This window comes from Urocitellus parryii, chromosome 4 (assembly GCF_045843805.1).
Source record: "Urocitellus parryii isolate mUroPar1 chromosome 4, mUroPar1.hap1, whole genome shotgun sequence".
NCBI classification, from domain to species: domain Eukaryota; kingdom Metazoa; phylum Chordata; class Mammalia; order Rodentia; family Sciuridae; genus Urocitellus; species Urocitellus parryii.
In genome coordinates this window covers 117,030,029-117,050,334 of record NC_135534.1, presented here as the reverse complement: position 1 = coordinate 117,050,334, position 20,306 = coordinate 117,030,029, and the positions used below count along the sequence as shown (strand labels likewise).

At 38.2% G+C, this 20,306-nt stretch overlaps 2 protein-coding genes and 1 pseudogene across 6 annotated transcripts in view; 2 read left to right on the top strand and 1 right to left on the bottom strand.

Moving 5' to 3' along the window:
- Nucleotides 1-7,413, top strand: part of Prdm10 (PR/SET domain 10) — a 63,711-nt gene extending 56,298 nt beyond the window's left edge. For both annotated transcript variants that reach the window (XM_077797793.1, XM_026392412.2), the window contains 2 exons: nucleotides 4,153-4,256; nucleotides 6,203-7,413. In XM_077797793.1, the coding sequence (XP_077653919.1) occupies nucleotides 4,153-4,256; nucleotides 6,203-6,406 (308 nt within the window). In that variant the 3' untranslated portion in view covers nucleotides 6,407-7,413. The remainder of the gene's footprint in view (nucleotides 1-4,152; nucleotides 4,257-6,202) is intronic.
- Nucleotides 7,414-11,519: 4,106 nt separating this feature from the next.
- On the bottom strand, nucleotides 11,520-14,834 carry LOC113185317 (histone H2A.V-like; annotated as a pseudogene).
- The window catches only part of Nfrkb (nuclear factor related to kappaB binding protein), a 33,081-nt gene continuing 26,520 nt past the window's right edge, over nucleotides 13,746-20,306 (top strand). For all 4 annotated transcript variants that reach the window (XM_077796975.1, XM_026392444.2, XM_026392442.2 and 1 more), the window contains exons 1-3: nucleotides 13,746-13,812; nucleotides 16,001-16,174; nucleotides 17,860-18,061. In XM_077796975.1, the coding sequence (XP_077653101.1) occupies nucleotides 16,040-16,174; nucleotides 17,860-18,061 (337 nt within the window). In that variant the 5' untranslated portion in view covers nucleotides 13,746-13,812; nucleotides 16,001-16,039. The remainder of the gene's footprint in view (nucleotides 13,813-16,000; nucleotides 16,175-17,859; nucleotides 18,062-20,306) is intronic.

Below are 20,306 nucleotides of genomic sequence, written 5' to 3'. Positions count from 1 at the left end.
GGCAGCATTTTGATCTCAGAAAGCCAGTTGGATATAATGTTTTCAGAGACATTAGGTATGTTGATAAAGAAAGTATAGGTAGGTGACTTAAATAGAATAGATGAAGAGAGAATATGTCAATGGTAATGATTCATCCCTTCCATCAATAATTATTAAATATCTATATATTAATCACTGTGCTAGACTCTGGGTATACAAAGATTAATGTTGACATTAATATCAGTAATGCTACACAATAATGTCAATGTCAACAATAATTTTTAAAATTTTGTTTTGGTACTGGGGATCTAACCCAGGGACTTGACTTTAACTTTACCACTGAGCTACATCCTAGTTCTTTTTATTTTTTATTTTGAAACAGGGTTTCACTAGGTTTCTTAGGGCCCTGCTAAGTGGTTGAGGCTGACCTTGAACTTGTGACTCTCTTGCCTCAGTCTCCCAAACTGCTGGGATTATAGGCATGTGCCACCGTACCTAGCTGTAAGCCAACTTTCATTAAGCTCTTAGTGTATGCTGAGAATGATTCTAAATTATGTATATCACATTCAGTATTGATAGCAACCTACAAGATGAGTACAATTGTTAATTGCATTTTACTGATAAGGCAGTTTATACTGTATTTAGATACAACAACTATCTAAGAGACATAACTAGTCACTGGAGAACTAGAACCCATGCTGTCTGGCTCCAAATCTTATACTCTAAATTATCCTGCTGTGCTGTTTCTCCTAATAAAATAGTCTTTGGGTCAAAGGGATCATCATCTGCTGGGTAGGGTGGCACACACCTGTAATCCTGTCTACTTGGGAGGCTGATGCAGGAGGATGTCAAGTTTGAGACCAGCCTTAGCAACCTAGTGAGACCCTCAGCAACTGAGTAAGACCCTGTCTCAAAATAAAAAATAAAAAGGTCTGGGGATTAGCTCAGTGGTAAAATGCTCCTGTGTTCAATCTTTGGTACCAAAAGAAAGAGAGAGATAATCATCTAGCAAAGGAAAAAATATATATATGTAATATATTATAAAACCCTGACATTAGTGTTATGGAAGAGTATCAGGTTAGCTGCCTGAAGTCAGAATAGGTAGAAATCAAGGTTGGAATGAAAACTTTGGGTGTGGGCTAGAAATATATGAGACTTTATTATGGAAAATGTGGAAGGAACAGGAAGAGAGATAACAGACCTTAATAGAAGCAAGTAGGAATTCTGAGCCCTAAGAAGCAGGGAAGTAGTGTTGATCTTTCTCCTACTATTGATGTCTTTTTTTGAGGGGCCCATCACTGTTATGGATGATCCTTGGCTATATAACATAGATTTGCTGTAGAGTCAGATTTGAGCTCTGCCATTTAGTTATTTTGAAAATCTGTTTATTAAATACTGGTGGTTCCAATGAGGGCCAAATCTATTTTATGGACATAGAAAGACACTCTGACTCCAGAGTAAATACCAGTAGAATCCTGGGAAATAGACTGATGTTTATGGTTAGTTTAATTCCTATGAAACATAGTAAATGATAAAGATATCCAGCTATCTATGGTTATAAAGTATAAGCTAACATTCTAATATGAAGATAAGATTCTGGAACTGAAATTTTTTATTATAAAAAAATTTCAATATTATGCTTGGGTAGAATAGTATAATGAACCCCTGTACTCATCCTTTAGCTTTAGTAGTTACCAAGTCATATCCAGCTTCATCTCTATCCCATCCTTCTCTCCCATCCTCCAACTCAATAATAATCCATTGTATCATTTCATCCATACACAGTTTAGTATATATCTCTAAAATTGAAAGGTTGACTGGACATGGTAGTACATACCTGAAATCCCAGTGACTCAGAAGACTGAGGCAGGAGGATTTAAGTTCAAGGCCAGCCTCAGCAATTTAAAGAGGCCCTGTTTCTAAGTAAAAATAGAAAAATCTGGAGATGTAACTCAGTGGTAACATGACCCTGGGTTCAATCCCTATTACCAAAAGAAAAGGGAAAAAAACCCTAAAATTAAAAAGTCTGGTGTTTTTGTTATTTGTTGTTGTTTGTGTGTGTGTTGGGGGAGGGGTGCGGTTTGTGCTAAGGTTTGAACCTGGGGCCTTGCACATACTTAGCATGTGCTCTATAACTGAGCTATATCCCATTTAAAAAAATATAACATTATCATAATACAACATTATCACACCTAAAAATGAATGACAATAATTCTTTAATCCCCTCAAATTTACTTCAGATATCCAGTCAGTATTCCTATTTCTTTGATGGTCTCAGAAATTAAAAAACAAACAAACAAACAAACAAACTTTTGGTTTGTTCAAATTGGGTCAGAGGAGAACCAGACTTTGTCATTGTTTTTTTTTTCCCTTGGTATTAGGGATTGAATCCAGAGGTGCTTTACAACTGAGCTACATTCCCAGATCTTTTTAATTTTTATTTTGAGAGAGTATCTCCCCAAGTTGCTGAGGCTGGCCTTGAACTTGTGATTCTCCTGCCTCAGCCTCCCAAGTCACTGGGATTATGGGTGTGCATCACCAGCCTGGCATATTGTTGTTGTTTAATATACTTTCTTCTGTCTCTTTTATTTCCTGTAGACTGGCCATTAGATCTAGAGGCTTGACTAAGTTCAGGTTCACACCACACCTGGTGTGTGTCCTTTCATCAGGAGGCATACAATGTTTGGTTGTCTCTCTTTTTGTGATGTAAGGAGTCATTGATGTTTATTCCTTAGCTTCATTGTTTTATTAGGGCTTATAAAGTAGTGATATTTGGATTCTATAATTCTTCTTCATTAATTAGTTGGAAAAACATTTTATCCTAATTAACCAGATGACTCTTGAGTACAGATTGTGTAGGAAAGGGAGGATAAATGCTTTTGATACACAATTAATCACCTTCATTTAGCAGTTTTCAAAATAATGAGTGGGTTTTCTAGTGTTTTGCAAGGTGACTAATGAAGGATATGTATATGTGTCTTAGTGTCATTTTGTACTCATGAATTACAACACATGACATATTTGAACCTATTGCAGTATTTTCCTTATTGATGTTCAGATTATTTCATTTTTGCCTAGCAGGAGTCTCTTCAAACTGTCTCCTGCATCTTTCTCATATGACTGTATAAGCCCAAAAGGTGATGTTCCAGGCTTATCTTACCCATCTTCTGCTCAGAGCTGGAATCATCCATTTTCCCGAGAATACCTAATTCCTTTTAGCAGAAAATATTATTCAGAGACTATCAACAGGGTGCTAGGGTAAATTTTGCTTTTGATTTTCTTTAATGACAATAATTCAAGTTGGATTTAGTTGTGATTACTATTTAGTTGTGATTACTGTGGATACATTTGTGCCATAAATTCAGACATGAATCTAAAAGCTAAAAATAAGCTAAAAGATAAGCCTTTGAAATATAATTCCAGATTTTAAAAATAGGTAAATATTTGTATTTGTGGATATTTGGAAGCTACACTTGAGTGGAGACGCATTAATTGTCTCTGATTTTTAGTAGCTCTTTAGTAGTGCCTTATGATATTATTTATTCTTATCAGAGATACTTTCACTCTATCAAGAAATCACTGCATCCCAAGACTCTCACAGCAAGGAGATCTATGGGAAATAGCTCAGTGAGGACTATGACCACTGGTTAGGTACAGATGGTTCAACTACCATGGTTCAATTTAGGATTTTCACCTTAATGATGACGTAGAAGCATAACCATATAACCATTCTGGGAGTTTTGCTTTTATTTTTGAGATATGATGTCTTGCTGTATTGCCTAGGCTGATTTCAAACTCCTGGCCCAAGAGATCTTCCTGCCCCAGCCTCCTGAGAGGTGGGACTACACCACTATGCCTGGCTGTATTCTGTTTTTCACTATCAATGCAGTATTCTCTAATTTACATGAGATAGTCAACACTTTGTTATAAAATTGATCTTGTTTTAGATGATTTTTGCTCAACTTTAGGCTGTTACAAATTTTCTGAGAAAGTTTAAGTTAGGCAAGGCTAAGCTATGATACAGGGGTTAGGTGTATTAAATGCATGTATGATTTATGATGTTTTCAATGTGGGATAGGTTTATTGGGATGTGACCCCCATCATCTAAATAAAGGAGCATCTGTATTTGTTTCTAGAACTTGTATTAAAAATTTGTATATTTTCTATTTTCAGCATCTGAGATTCAAATGATGACACTTCCCCCAGGTCAGTTTGTGATTACAGACAGTGGTGTAGCAACTCCTGTCACTTCTGGCCAAGTGAAGGCGGTTACTCCGGTAAGCTACCCTGTCCAGAACACTTGTCACAATTTGGTCTTTATTTATTGCTTTATTCTATAGTTTCTCAGTAGATGATTTATTGAGAGTTGTGTCTATCACTTAATCCTCTGCCTTGCTCTGGAAGCTAAACTATAGCAAATGCTTAACTAATAACTATAATGAGCCTCCTAGACCCATCCATATGATCACTTTTTTTTATACACTTATTGGAAATATTGTAAGTCCTCAAAACTATTGGTCTTCAACTGGGCTGGGAGAGAATAATATAATGAATCAATTATGGAGCTATTTTAAATAATTTACCCATTTGAAGGTGAAAAACATTGCCATAATATTTAACTTTGGCAGGTACAATATTGATTGTATCTATTCCTTTTATTCTTCATGTGTTTGTTCTGGTCTGCTTCTTAAATTTTAGAAAGACAGTACACAAATTTAAATTAAGAAAAATATTCTTGGGCTGAGTGTAGCTTGATGGTAGACGGCATGCTTAGCATGTGCGAGACCCTGGGTTTGATCCCCAGCTCCAAAAAAAAAAAAAAAAAAGAAAATTAGTCTTGGATTAATAAGTTCTGGAGATCTAGGGTACAGAGTACAGATCTAGAATGGTGACTATAGCTTATAGTAATGCATTGTATAGTTGAAAATTACTGAGAGTAGATTTTAAATGTTATCACATACACACAAAAAGGTAAACATATGTTGATGGTTATACTAGCTTGATTTTTTTTTTCATTTATGTTAGCTTGACTTAATTATTTCACAATGTATACATATATCAAAACATCAAGACTGGGGTTGTGGCTCAGCAGTAGAGTGCTTGCCTAGTGAGTGTGAGGCCCTGGGTTCGATCCTCAGCACCACATAAAAAAATAAATAAATAAAAACAAAGGTATTGTGTACAACTAAAAGAAATATTAAAAAAACAAAAAATCATGTTATATACCATAAATATATATAATTTTATGTTTCTTTTATACCTTTAAGATGCTGGGAGAAAAAAAGAACAATACTCTTCAGTGGCTTAGGGACATTGGGATAGTCCCCAAGGGAAGATTATTTCCCAAGAGGGTGGTATGGTTGTCTAGTTATCTCAACATCGTGATATTTTATTTTTATTTTTTGTAGTACTGGGGATTAAATCCAGGGGCATTTTACCACTGAGCTACATGCAAAAGCCCTTTAAATTTTTTTTTTTTAATTTTGAGACAGTCTTTTTAGTGGTTGATAATACTTTTCACAGATCTTGCATTAGACTGGCTTTAAATTTGTAATCCTTCTGCCTTAGCCTTCTGAGTTACCCCTTCCTATACTCTTAATGTTAAAGTGAATATTTGATGGTAGGATATAAGGACATTTTAAATGTCCTTACTAGGAAAACCAAGATTTTGCGACTAGTAATATTATTTTTTTTAATTTTTCTGGTTTTTGAAGGCTTAAAATCTGGGAACCACTGATCTTGATTATGGGGGGGGGCAGTCTGCTTCTTTAAGGAGACTTTATCACTTCTTTGATCCATTTTGCATTAATCTTAACATTTGATTGATGGCAATATTTTTTCTGAAGTTCTAAGTTCTTAGGAACAGTACAAAAGTGCATATTTTCTTTGCCAGATAGGTTACTACCACGTGCAAATTTCTATATCTGAAGTTCTTCACTGTGTCGTTTGGTAACAACAAAGGTAACTGTTGTTACCAAATGATACAGTGGTAACAACAAAGGTAATTCAAGTACTTCCTTGAATTATGATTGTATTCAGTTACTGTGACCGCCCTATCCTCTCTAAAGGATATAGGTAAAGCATCTCTTATAGGAGTCTATTTTGGATCCCCTGTATCATTTCTTTGCATGTTTCCCTCTCCTCTCCTCTGTTAGCTTTTATACTTTTATATTCCTCCCTCATAGGCTCTAAGTTTCTAAAGATCCTTCTTTTTCTGCTTTAGGGTCATTACGTGTTATCAGACGGTCAAACAGAATTGGAGGAAAAGCAAACTTCTGCCCTTTCCAGTGGTGTCCAGGTTCAGACATCTGCACACAGTGACTCTCTGGATTCCCAAACCACCAGCCAACAGCAGACCACACAGTACATCATCACCACCACGACCAATGGGAATGGAAGCAGTGAAGTGCACATCACTAAACCCTAGTTTTCACCGCGGAGCTAGCGTGGAGCATTCACATCATGTATTTTCTCATTCATAAGTCTGAAGCTTCTGATACCCAGACCTCTTTTTTAAGATTTAGTATTCACTCAAAGAATTTGAAGACTACAATTTTGGCGTGCGCGTGCGCTCACACACACACACACACACACACACACACACACACATATGTGGGGATTATTTTGTCAAGGTCTTCATTACCAAATTGACTCTTCAAGCCCTCAGAGCTTCTGCCACGAAATGGAGATCTTTCAGGGGAAAGTAGATTTCAGGATGGAGAAACTTTGTCTTGCTCGAGTTGGTTTTTTACCACACTGATAAGCCTTACTTTCCTTCATGGAAATATTAAGTGGCATATTTGTGTTCATACCAAAGGTGGAGACAGGCTGTGCCAAGTCCGTGGTCATTGGACTTCTGAATTCCAAGCCATGGCACCAAAGGAGAATGGGCATTTCACAGGTGTGATTTAAATCAGGACTTGTAAGTTTGAGTTTTCAGTAATTTAACAAAGGGAGCTTACTGGATAAGAAAATAAAAATGATGAGACAAAAGTTTGACAGTGGTGTTCTGAAGGGAAAACTGTCATTTAAAATTTTCTTATCGCTGACTTTCTTTTCTTGTTTCTTTTTTTGGATAGGGGTGTTGCTATGTTGGTTAGGCTGGTCCTGAACTCCTGGGCTCAAGTGATCCTCCTGCCTCAGCTTCCTGAGTAGCTGGGATTACAGGCAGGCCACCATGATTTTTTTTTTTAATTTTCATATATTAAAAGACTATGGTTAGTGGTTGATAATACTTTTCACAGATCTTGGTCCTCAGCAGATTAAGGCAGAACCTCATGTCCTGATAGTTCTTTCTTTATTATTTCACAACGGTGGGTGGACTCCCCAAAATAGAAAAGACTTCTTGATGTTAGCAGAATTTAAGCCCCTACATGAAACTTTTGCCTTCCATTCTCTGGTTGCAGTTGTATTAAGGGCATATTGGTACCAAGAGAATTTACCCAAATTAAAACTATCCTGTGGGGGCGGGGGTGGGGGGCAGAGAGGGGGACCTGAAACACTATCCTGCCTTGCAGCATCCATTTACCATTAATTGGTAAAAGTTGAATTCCTTGTTCTTACCAAGTATACATTTAACTCCCCCCGCCACTCTTTTTTTAATTTTTTTTTTTTTTTTTTTTGTGTGTGTGTGTGTGTGTGTGTGTGGTGCTGGGTTTAAACCCAGGGCCTCAAGCATGCTTGGCAGGTGCTCTAATAACTGAATTACACCTCGAGCCCCTACATTTAACTCTTGTTCACAGCATTCAGTGTATTTTAATACTTTCAATGCTGTCTTAAAATGAACATTCTTTAAAGTTGGATGGAAAGGTGGCCTTCCTTATTTCTAAAGACTTTTAATTTTAAACATATTGCAACTCATCTGGACCTTTTTATGAGATGACCAACTTCACACTTAGGGGGAAAATTAAAATGCAGGGACCATTTATAATATATGAGGATAATATAAAGGATCTGGAAGAAATTGTCTCTTTATGAATATTATACTGTCAGGTGGGAGAGGAAATGGTTTGTCTTATATGTGTTCCTGTTTAGTAGGAGTCTTGTGTGCTATGAATTCAGTGGGGAAAAGTATTTACCCTCTTTTTACTGTACATTCCAATTGTACCTGTGAAACATTTCAGTCAGTACATATTTTAACAACATTTTGTGACATGCATTTTTAGAATAATTATTGTATAGTGAATTTATCAATCCAGATCAAGAAGACCTAAATACGTTTAAAATTAAGTCAACTAATTATTTTATTTATATTTCTGAGTGAAAACTGGTTCTATGAATTAAGAAGCATAGTAGCTTCTTTATGGTAAAGGTATCTTTCTGAAAAGTAAAAAGAATTCTTTTCTACTAACTTTACTAATATGTAGATCTTGCACTTTATTTTTGAGACCTCATTCACATAGCTATCTCTGAAAATTTGGGCACTAAGAGGACTTGAAAAAGATTCTTCAAAAATGTTTGGAAACTGAAAATGGACTTTCTATCTTTGGTAACAAAGAAGTAACATTGATATTTTCAACAGAAAATAAAATTGATCTTGAGTCACAAAACGCAGACTCTAGTTCCCAAAGTTCCATAATGTAATGATTGTAAGTAGCCTATTGCCCTCGAGAAAGACTTGTTAGGAGGAGAATACTAGACTTTTCCAAAGGTCCAGTTTGGGTTTTTGTAACTTATATTTGGCCCTGTTGGGTTCTTTTTAATTTGATCCAGCAAGGAATCTTCCCTCTTCTCAGGAATAACTTATTGATTAAAATAAAAAATTATCACTGAATAGAATGTTCGTTTTATGCCAGTTATTTTAAGTTTTAAAATACACAGAGGAAGATCTTGTTGAAGAACTTTGTCTCTTTCCCTTCTAAGTTTTTCCTTTGTCTTTTTTAGTCCTTATGTGGAATAAATTAAGACTCTAAAACTAACGTTATCAACCAGAGATGCAGGTGGCACTAAAGCCAAACAACATTGCTTTAGGATCAGGTATTGTGCACATTAATTCCAAGGCAATATTTTCCAAAGGACTTGGATTTGAAGAGATAGCAGACTATAATTCCTCTGAAGACCTAATTTGGGAAACACTTATGTAGCCAATGTTTGTTTTGTGGCCACTCCCAAAACACACTGACACTGTAGACTTTATTCAGTGCAGAGTGATATTTTGGAGTAGGGTGGATATAAATTTTACATTTTTATTGTTTGATTTATACCCAAATAGACATTTCATCATGTAAAATTTCTGTTCTTCTGGAAAAAGTTTTTGTTTTGATCTTGAATTATTTTCTGACTTGGAATTATCCTTTCAGAAAAGTCTTAAGATAGCTAGGGCTAAAAAGCACTTCATGAGATGCTAAAGCTTACCCATTGGTTGAATATGTTGACCCTATCCTATTATTTAAATGTGAACATTTCTTGTACATTCAGTGAGTTATAGTGTTAATAGTCTTGTGCTATGCAGCAGGTGTAAAAATTAATAAATATTTTTTTTAATAAACATGTTTCTTGTTTGTATATATAAAGCTATAAGAACTACTGAGATGGTTAAACTCTTTTTTTTTTTTTTCCTTTTAAATTTTACAATGTAATTTCTGGTTCCCAATCAGCATTTAAGAAGCTTGAAAGTTGCTACTCCATCCTACCAACAAGTAAAAAGTTGAAGAAACTGAAAAATCAACAACTTTTTAAATTTATTTTTTTAGAACGGGGATTGATCTCAGGGGTGTTCTGCCACTGAGCTATACACACAGCCCTTTTTACTTTTTTCTTTTGAGATAGAGTCTCTCTAAGTTGCTGAGACTGGCCTCAAACTTGTGATCCTCCTGCTTCAGCCTCCTGTGTAACTGGGAATATAACCATGTTCCATTACATAAGACTCAACAACTCTTCTTAGATCCATCAGAAAGTGAGGTAACAGAACAAACTGCCACCCTCAAAATTGGAGAGATTGACAAGTGAATGTAGAATCTCAAACTAAAATCAGCAGAAATCCACAACCAAAAAGGAATATGAGCCTCTAAGGGAACCAGTGCCAGGGTAGGAAATCCTGAAGTGTAATCAATGAATTGCTGAAAGCTCACTGTGTACAAGCATGAGACACAAAAGCTCCAAGGGAACCCTGTCATTGGAAGATAAAGGGAATCCACATTTTTTGAGTTTTACCTCCATAAACTTGACTAGGTTCTCCCAGTGAATATTGGAGAAAAATTCCCTCAAGATCCTGGAGAGGTAGGGAAGAAGGAACTCTTTTGAAATATAGCAGAGCACTACTTTTTTTTTTAGTTATAGATGGACACAGCACCTTTTTTAAAAATTTTTATGTAGTACTGAGGATCAAACTCAGTGCCTCAAGCATGTTGGGCAAGCACTCTAGCACTGAGCCACAACCCCACCCCAGAGCATTACTTTTTTTTTTTTTGGAAGATGGGCTTAATCATACTGTTCTCTTTATTTTTGTGTATTTGTGAGGATTTCCATAATAAAATATTTTTAAAATTGAGTTTTGTTTTGATAGTGTTATACTATAAAACATCAAAAATTTCCTTCTTTATGAAGATTTCCTGACAGAAAAATAGAATTTTCTGATGGACCACTAATTAGTACATTAACTTAAATCTTCTAACAGTTATTTAGAAACTGACAACGAAAAATAATTTTAAAAATATTGTACAAATTACTGTTACTATATCAATAAAAGACCACCAAAAGTTGGAATTTTAAGCCAAAAGCAGAAAGGTTTAATAAATCTAACATTAAATCTAGGTAAGGGTGTGGGCTCTAGAGTCATTAAAATCTAGGTGTGTATTCTAGCTCTGTTAGTCCTAGCTAGATATTTTTTGGCAGATCATTTAATTTCTGTGAACCTCAGGAACCATGTCTATAATGTGAGGATAAGATTTCTTGATTAGAAAGCACTGACCACAGGGCCTAGCACGTGGTAAGTACTCAGTAAAGGATTCCAGTAAATTTACTACCCCATTTTGGTCTTAAATGCACATTTTTACATATTCTAACATCTCTGAAATTGAGATGTATCCTATAATTGATGGCATTAATTCAAGGAGTTTTCCTTCCTTAGTGGTATATAATAAGATAATGGAGCATTATAACAAATTGATAGCATCTAACATTCAATATAACATGGAATATCAATCATGATAAAGCTATATTCCCAATTTCTACTTTAAGACTATTCTGAATAGTGATTATGATTTAAAAAAATTTCAAAAGCTGAGCCAAATATTTTCAATACATCATGAACGGAACAATTTTGAGATAATAATTTTGTAAAAAAATGGTTTATCAATTCCATTTTGTATAAAACATAAGGGAGGAACCTAGCCAATCAACACACACTGTCACCACATGAAAAGGTACTTTATCAAACTTCGAGTCTAAGAACATACAAATGTTTCTTTTAGCATGTCTACAGTAATTGTCTATGCCTTTCCATTTAACTGTTTTTTAAAATTCCACATATCCCCACTGTTATCTTCTGTCTCAGTTACAGTACAATGACGGGGAGGAAGAGGGTTGGTTAAAACAACCCTCTAAGCAGTTTTCTGCTGTCCCTTCTTTCCAATCAGAGATTTGTGGATATGAGGGATCACACACACCCAGCCTTGATAAGAGAATCCAACTCTTCATCACCACGGATTGCAAGCCACAAGTGACGTGGAGTAATAGGCTTTACTTGAAGATCCTTGGAAGCATTACCTGCCAGCTCCAGCACCTCAGCAGTGAGGTACTCCAGAATCGCAGCACTATATACCGCAGCAATGGCACCCACCCGTCCATGGCTTGTGGTGCGAGTCTTCAAGTGTCTGTGGATGCGGCCCACAGAAAACTGTAGTCCAGCTCTTTGTGAGCGAGACACTGCTTTGGCCTTGGCCTTCCCACAGTCCTTTCCAGCTTTGCCTCCAGCCGTGGTCTCTGCTGCCTCTGCCTTCGCTGGGCCACGCTACCACCCGCTGCCGCCCGCGCTGCCTGCAGCTGCTCCCAGAGCACTCCTTCTTAAGAAGGCCTGTTCTCAGGAGAAACCGAGAAACCAGAGCTTAACCTTCAGGGGTTTTATCAGAGCCAACCTGACTTGAGGAAAGGGAAATACCCAACTCCAGCTGTTGGTAGCCATTCTTTGGTGCCTAAGGGGAAAACTGAGAAGCATGTGTGAAGGTCAATGTCCAGAGACACAGGTTCACTAGAAGACTAAGGCCAATAATAGGGCTGTAGAAAATTTCCCTTCCTCTACTCCTTATTACATTATTAAAGGCTCACTTACAGAAATGCTTTGAAATCAATATACTATCAAAAAAATTTCCAGCTATCAAAAAATCAATATACTATCAAAAAAACTTTCCAGCTATCAAAAAAATTATAAGACATACCAAAATGCAGAAACCATAGTTTAAGAGAGAACAATAAGTTCTTGTTTCCTAGGGTAGGGGAGAGGAAGGAATGCAAAGGTGAAGCACAGATGATTTTTACAAGAGCGAAACTATATTATATATATTATAATGGTAAGTCAGGTAGGCTCACCAGTTGTAAGAAATGTATCACTCTGGTGGGGTATTTTGGTAATGGCAGAGTATGCAGGTTTGGAATTAGGAAATATATGGGAAATCTCTGATCTGTTAAGTTTTGCTGTGAACTTAAAACTGCTCTAAAAATTCTACTTAAAATTACAATTTATAATGTTTTGACTTGCACTCTATCTCTGGTCTGGTCCCAAGGAAAGGGAAATATTGATGACAATTATGGAACGATGTCCCACTGTCATTTTATATCTGGTGGCTTCTAATTCAAGAAACTTCCAAGTCTAACAGGAATTATGGGCATCAGTGGAGCCAGTAGAAAAACAGAGATCTGTGTTTTTGGAAGGCTCTGTTTTCCATCAAGGGAGGAACATTAGCTTGCCCGCCCCCTCCCCTTTCTCTGACATTTCCATACTGAGCATGGTCTCTACAGGAACTAGTGAGAGTAGCTGTGGAATAAGTAATTTGAAGTCGTTCTAAATAAAATCCAGTTAATAAAAGGGAAAGAACCTCCATATTTAAATAAGAAGAGCGTTACAGACCTTAATTTGAAAGGTATTTTTTCGATGTTTTTATTTTCCGCTGGTTGGGAGCCCGGGGACTGCCCGGAGGCACGTGCCAGGCCGAGGTCCGCATCTCATTGAACCTGGAGAAACTACGATTTCCTTCACTTTCAAACGGGCACTATTAGTGTATAGAGCTTACTGTTTCAGTACAGAGATAGTAGTTGGAAAGTGGTTAGCATGGTGAGGTGGAGGGAGCAGGGTATGCTTTTCATACATTAGCTTCCAAAGTCTTGATTTGTGGCCAGGCAAAAAAAAAAAAAAAAAAAAAAACCAAATCAAAAACAACCCATACAGTCTCAGCCCTCCGGAAGCTCCGAAACTGGTGAGTCTCACACGCAGTCTGAAACTAGCATCCCGAAGACTGCCCTAGGGGGTGAAATCCAGCCAGGCCTGCGCTGTCCTTAGCGCGGCTTCAGGCCCCGCCCCGCCCTCCACGGCCCCCGCCCCGCCCTCCACGGCCCCCGCCCCGCCCTCCACGGCCCCCGCCCCGCCCTCCACGGCCCCCGCCCCGCCCTCCACGGCCCCCGCCCCGCCCTCCACGGCCCCCGCCCCGCCCTCCACGGCCCCCGCCCCGCCCTCCACGGCCCCCGCCCCGCCCTCCACGGCCCCCGCCCCGTAAGGCCCGCCCCTTCCGCCGCTGGAGCCTGGAGCGTGCACGCACCCAGACGCTTTGCGGGAGCGAGCGCGTTCGGGAGTCCGGGGCTGGAGGAGGGCCACAGGCTGGGAGACCTGTGCCTGCAGTTCAGGTGAGGACGGGTTGGGGGCGGCGAGAGGGTTGAAGTGTAGCCGGCGGGCGGAGGAAGGAGGTGGGTTTCAGAGGTCGTCTTACCCGTGGGTTGGGGCAAGGCAGCTAGGCGTGGGGAGCGAGGCGGCCCGGGTGAGTGAGGGTTAGGGTTAGGCACGGTGTGGGGGAGGGGTGGGGGGGCGAGGACCGCAGTTTAGACTGGCAGGACTTGGGCCTTGGCCTTGGATAGGTTGGGGTAGGGTGCGGTTTTGTTGTTGGGGTCCGCGGATTTGGAACTGGCCGTTGCTCCGGAAGGAGCGAAGGGTTTAACTTCTGCTTGGGGAGGGTCTAGGAGGGAAGGTTAGCTCAGGTGCAGAGGAGAGGCCTTTTGGTCTAGTGAAGAAGTCCGGGGCTCTCCCAAGTCAGAAATCGATGGCTTCCGGGATTTCACCTCTCCTGTAGCTGCTGCTTTTTATGTTTTGAGATCCTATTCGGAATAGTGACAAGGCAAAGGTTGACACTGGAATATATAAAATTTAGCTAAATATCCATCATAATTGAAGAAACTTGTAAGCAAGTTTTGTAAGTAAGTACATAAATGTCAGCCAGGATACTGACTTTGCATTTGTGACTGTTGTGTGCCAGTTATGTTAAGAGGATTTATTGTAAGCATCAGGTTGCTTTTACATTTTCCCTTTATTTTAAAATTTTGTTCAACAATGTGCCATGGGCTTTCTTTCTTATCTGCCTCAGTTACTTGAGCACCAGGTATGTTCAGGATGTCTTACTTTCAAAGTGTGCTGAAGGGTGGGGGGGTATGGGGGCACAATTGCTTGGGGACCACCCAGCTGCCTTGCTAACACGAATCTTAATGCTATATCTTTACATAATCTGAAATTACTTCAGGAGAACTTAGATAATCTAGTGGGAAGGTGCATTATTTTATATGTAGCATTACAGGTCTGCCCTTTATCATATAAGAGTTTTGGAAATGAGAAGTCCCTACATTAGTGATATAAACTTACTTAGCTGGAGATCATTCATTGCAAGATTCCAAGATTGGAAGTAACAGTAGGTAAGATCTGGTCCAACTCTTCTTTATTTCATTGATTAGGAAATTGACACCTGGTGAGGTAAGAGTTGTGGGATGTCACTGAGAATTAGTGGTAGATCTAAGTTAGAAATCTTATGTTTTGACTAAGTCCATTTTTTTCTTTTCATTTTAGTGTACTTGTTAGCCCATTTGGTAGGGTAGGAGCTAGAGAGAATGGATTTAATCAATGTAGAGTGAGTTCAAACTCCCTGTGGTCCCTGTGGCCTCAACTTTTTTCATGATTCCAGCCATCAGCTTTATGAGATGCTCTGAAAATGTTTTGGTATGTACTTTTCCAAAGATGGTCAGCAAGGTTCAGTTATTGTAGGAAGGAGAAAAAAATAGCATTAATTTATGTGGTTATAAAGATCAGGTGGACCAAATAAAAGTCGATTGGCCACCTACTTAACTGGTTGTCATGGTCAGGTGCTTGGAGCTGCAGGAGTTGATGGAGACCAATAAAATCATATCAAAAACCTTTCTTTTCATAATTTAAGTTGAGAGTTTATGGAAGAGAAATTGTTTATAGTATTAAGAACATGGGGGAACTGGGGATATAGCTCAGTTGGTAGAGTGCTTGCTTACCATGCACAAGGCCCTGGATTCAATCCCCAGCACCACAAAAAAAAAAAAAAAAAAAAAAAAAAGGAATATGGATTTGCAGGCATGCAAATTTCAGTACTGCATTAGGAATTGGGAAAGTTACTTATTTTGTTAGTGTCTCAGCTTTCCTAGTGTATGTGGCTTTCCTGTGAATTTTCTAGCAGCAAAAGAATTAATTGTTAAACAATTATTAAATTATGTTGTGTTAGATTGTTGACCTGGAAACTCTAAATTGTGGATCTTATTATCATTTAATCTCTGAATCATTTTATTCTTTTATAAAATGAAAGTATAAAAAACTTGTGAATTTAGTAATTACTGTAGAAGCATTTTGAACACAGAGTCCTACCTGGTAGCACATGAAAATTCCAGTGGGAATACTGTGATGGAAGGGAGGGAGAATAGCTGTTTAGCTGTAATTAGGGGGAAAGGACAACATGTAAGAACAGAATTGAGAATAAGTATTTTCTGGAAGAGGGTTAGATTCCTGGGCTTTCTGTTTTTCTTCCTTAAGGGGCATCTATTTGCCTAGAATACTTCTGGAGAAGAAACAATGGATTCCTTGGACCATATGCTGACAGATCCCTTGGAACTAGGTCCATGTGGAGATGGCCATGGTACACGAATTATGGAAGACTGCCTCTTGGGAGGCACCAGGGTTAGTCTACCTGAGGACCTTCTGGAGGATGTAAGTAGTAACATCATTGCAAGCATTTCCCCTCTTATCAGCTTCCCCATAGCAGCTATTCTGAACATTTTCTATTCCTAAGTTTTCTGTTTTTGTGCTCCCATTCATTTTATTTTCTACATTGCAGACAGAGTGATCTCTGTGCTTTTTTTTTTTAATGTGAAGTCTATTTAGTATGCCGATTAAGGAAGATTATATACATTCTGTGTGCTTAATAACGTCAGAATAATTTGGTAGTATAAGCCTTATTTTTAATAAGCTAATTTTTGTTAATTAGTAAAGGTTTATATTTTAAGAGCAGAATTGTATATGTGCTTACATTAAAATGGTTATTGTGTTGGGAATCACTAAACAAAACCCAGACGTATTATCTCTGTCTATATGCTAATCCTCTAGTCAAGTAAGAGTACATGTCCTGGGATAGGATGTCAGCGTACCCTTAATCACTTTCACAGGTAAGATGTATCATTATCATTATCATTAATGTGGTTACCATTTATAAAGTGCTTATGTGCAAGACCTATGTATGTGAAGACATTCATTTAAACATTTCGAACATGTAGATGTGTAGTATAATAAGCATATATGCAAATATGTACCTGTGCGTCAGTTTTAGAACATCATTTCATTTAGCTGTACTTGTTCCATATTTTTCTTTATTAATATTCAGACATTGTAGAGAAAATGAGAACCATTATTGTGCTCTTTTCTGATCCTCCTTTCTACTTGCAGTAGCAACTGTATTGAAGTTGGTATATATAGTTCCCATACTTTTTTTTTGAAATGAGGTCTAAGTATGTTGCCCAGTCACATCTGTATTTTCTTTATGTACTCTTTCAAGGCAATCTCTTTGTGTCATTGATTCAGCAAGCAATTATTTTATTAGTACCTGCTCTGGGCCAGACACTGAGTTAGGTGCTTGAAATAAAATGGTATGCAGAAGGGAAAGATCTTCAACATTGAGTCTGAGATGCTTTTGATACATTTGAGCAAAAATGCCTGGTATATAGTTGGTTTGCTTGGTTGTCTCTTCCTTAAACCCTACATGGCTATTTTTTGTCCTTGGAATAAAGTCGTAACTACCTAATAGGTTTATAAATTATTTACTTCTGTCTTCTATTTCCTTCCCCACCTTCCTCATCCTTACTTAGACATTGCCTGAAAAAAAATTAATTAAAAAAAGATGAAATGCATCACATATAAGAAGAGTATGTAAAATACAGTTAAGCAGTAATAAAACATGCTATAAGCCAGGTGTGATGGCTCATACTTGTAGTTCAGCTACTTGGTAGGCTGACTTGAACTCAAAAATTAGAGGCCACACTAGACAACCTAGTGAGAACCTATCTCAAAATAAAATTAAATTGCTGGGGATATAACTCAATGGTACTATACTTGCCTAATTCAAGAGGCCCTGGGTTTAAACCCCAGTACCACCAAAAACCAAACCAAATCAAAACAAAAAACTTGGATGGTAATGAGGGTTGCATAACAATTGTGAATGAACTAGAATAAAGAGAAAACTAAAACAAAAGAGAAAATAAAAATTAAAATCCCAGAGTCAAATGTGAGTGTACTGAAAACCACTACACTGTACACTAAAAAATAATGTTTCATGTTACATTTATTTTACTACGTACACATAAGCTTATTTTTTTGTTTACTTTTCCCCTAAATTCTCCTAGCCTGAGATATTCTTTGATGTCGTCAGTCTCTCAACATGGCAGGAAGTATTAAGCGACTCTCAGCGGGAACACCTCCAGCAGTTTCTGCCTCATTTTCCTGCAGACAGTGTGGAGCAGCAGAATGAACTCATCCTAGCTCTGTTCAGTGGGGAGAACTTTCGCTTTGGAAACCCTTTGCACATTGCTCAGAAGCTTTTCCGAGGTCTGTAACTCAGCATTCTATTTTTGATAGGGTGGAGTGGGGGGACGGGTTGTTCACTTTTGCAGTTATGCCTTCATTTCCCCCCTCCCTCCAGTAACAGGGATTAAATCCATATTCCTACTTGTATTAAGCAAGTACTCTGCTACTGTGCTATATACTATCCCTTTTTATTTTTATTTTGAGACAGGGTCTTGCAAAGTTGCCTAGGCTGGCCTCAAATTTATGATCCTCCTGCTTCAGCCTCCTGAGCAGATGGGGTATACAGGTGTGTACCACTACACCCTGCTCTGTCTTTGGTTTATTCTGTTTATTTTAATTTATAGGAAATGACCCAGTGGAGAATTGCATTGTGTAATAGTGTGCTGCCTATGCTATATTTTTAAAATAAAATTTTGTTGACACATACAGGAAATACATAATAGGAATTGAGCTCTGTAACCACCACCCAGAACAAGACATAAAGGGCTGAGGTTGTGGCTCAGTGACGAGCACTTGCCTCGCATATGTGAGACACTGGGTTCAATCCTCAGCACCACATAAAAATAAACAAACAAAATAAAGATATTGTACCCATGTATAATTAAAAAAATTCTACCCCCCCCCCCAAAAACAAAAAGAAAAGAAAGAAATATTACCAGCATCCCAGAGGTGCTCTCTATGACCAGTCTTCAAGGTTTTTTTAAGAAACAATTTGCCAGTCAGGCATGGTGGCGCATGCCTATAATCCCAGCAGCTCTGGAGGCTGAGACAGGAGGATCATAAGTTCAAAGCCAGCCTTAGCAACAGTGAGGCACTGAGCAACTCTGTGAGACCCATCTCTAAATAAAATACAAAATAGGGCTGGAGATTTGGCTCAGTGGTTGAGTTTTCAGTTCAATCCCCCGCCAAATTTGCCATTTGTTTTTTATTCCCTTAGAAAATGTGACATTTTACTACTAAGCACTTTATCATGTATCTCTCTTAACATGGACTTTTTCCCACATAATCATAGTCCTGTTATCTGACCCAAGAAATTTTATATTGAGCAAATAATATAGAATAGTGCATGTTCAGATTTTTAAAAGTTGTCCTTAAATGTCTTCTGTAAGTTGCTGTTTAAATCCAGGATCTGTTCAGGGTTCATGCTTTTGGGTCTTGTGTCACTTCAGTTCTTTGACTTGAAAATTCTTTGCCCTTTTTTGTTGTCTTTGTAAGACATTGGTATTTGTTTGTTTTTTGACTGCTGAGCCACATCCCCAACTTGTTTATTTTTATATTTTTGAGACTGGGCCTCACTAAGTTGCCTCAGGCCTCACTAAATTGCCAAGGCTACCCTTGAAACTTGCTATCTTTCTTACCCTCCTGAGTTGCTGGGATTACAGAAATGTGTACCCAGTGACATTGGCATTTTTGAAGGACCTGGGACACTTGGATTGTGAAAGTCCTGCTCTCTGGGAATTTGTCATCTTGTTACTTCAAGATTAGGTTTGTGTCAAATGCTTTTGATAGAAACCCTGTATGGGAAATGTCCTTCCTATCGCATCATCTCAGGAGGCACATTGGTGTTACTTTTTCATTGTTGGTAGTGCGATGTATGGTCACTTTGTTAAGTGGTGTCTGTCCAGCCTCTGATTATAAAGGCACCTTTTATCCTTTGTAATTAAAAGGCCATGTGTGGGGTGGTATTTTGGGATCATATGATAATTTTATATATCTTTAAAGCCTTTCTTTTACCTACTGTTTATTTCATTTCTGATTCTTGACCAGGTAAACTATTACTTCAGAGGTTTTCAAAATGGGGGCCATGCTTAAGTCACAGTTTGCCCTGTGGTCTATGGAGAGGAGCAAAAGAAACTCCCCCTTCACTTATGGGGTGATTTTGTTTTGGCAGGATGCCCTGAAAGGGCAGCAGATCTCCCTGAGTTGTGTTAAATTGGTCAACTTGACAGTTGCTAAAACTACAGAGAACAGGCTTATAATTTCAAATATTTCATTATCTTAAGGATTTAAAATTAGCATTTCCTCATCTTGTTTGTTTTTATGGTGTCAGGGATTGAATCCAAGGCCTCACATGTGCTAGGCAAGTGCTCTACTTCTGAGGCATACCCCCAGACCCCTATTATTTTTTGAGACAGAGTCTTGCTTGCTATATTGCCCAGACTGGCCCAGAACTTCTGCGCTCAGGTGATCCTCTCATCTTAGTCTCCCAGGTAGCTGGGACCATAGGCATACTTCACTCCTGGGCATATTCCCTCCCATCACATTA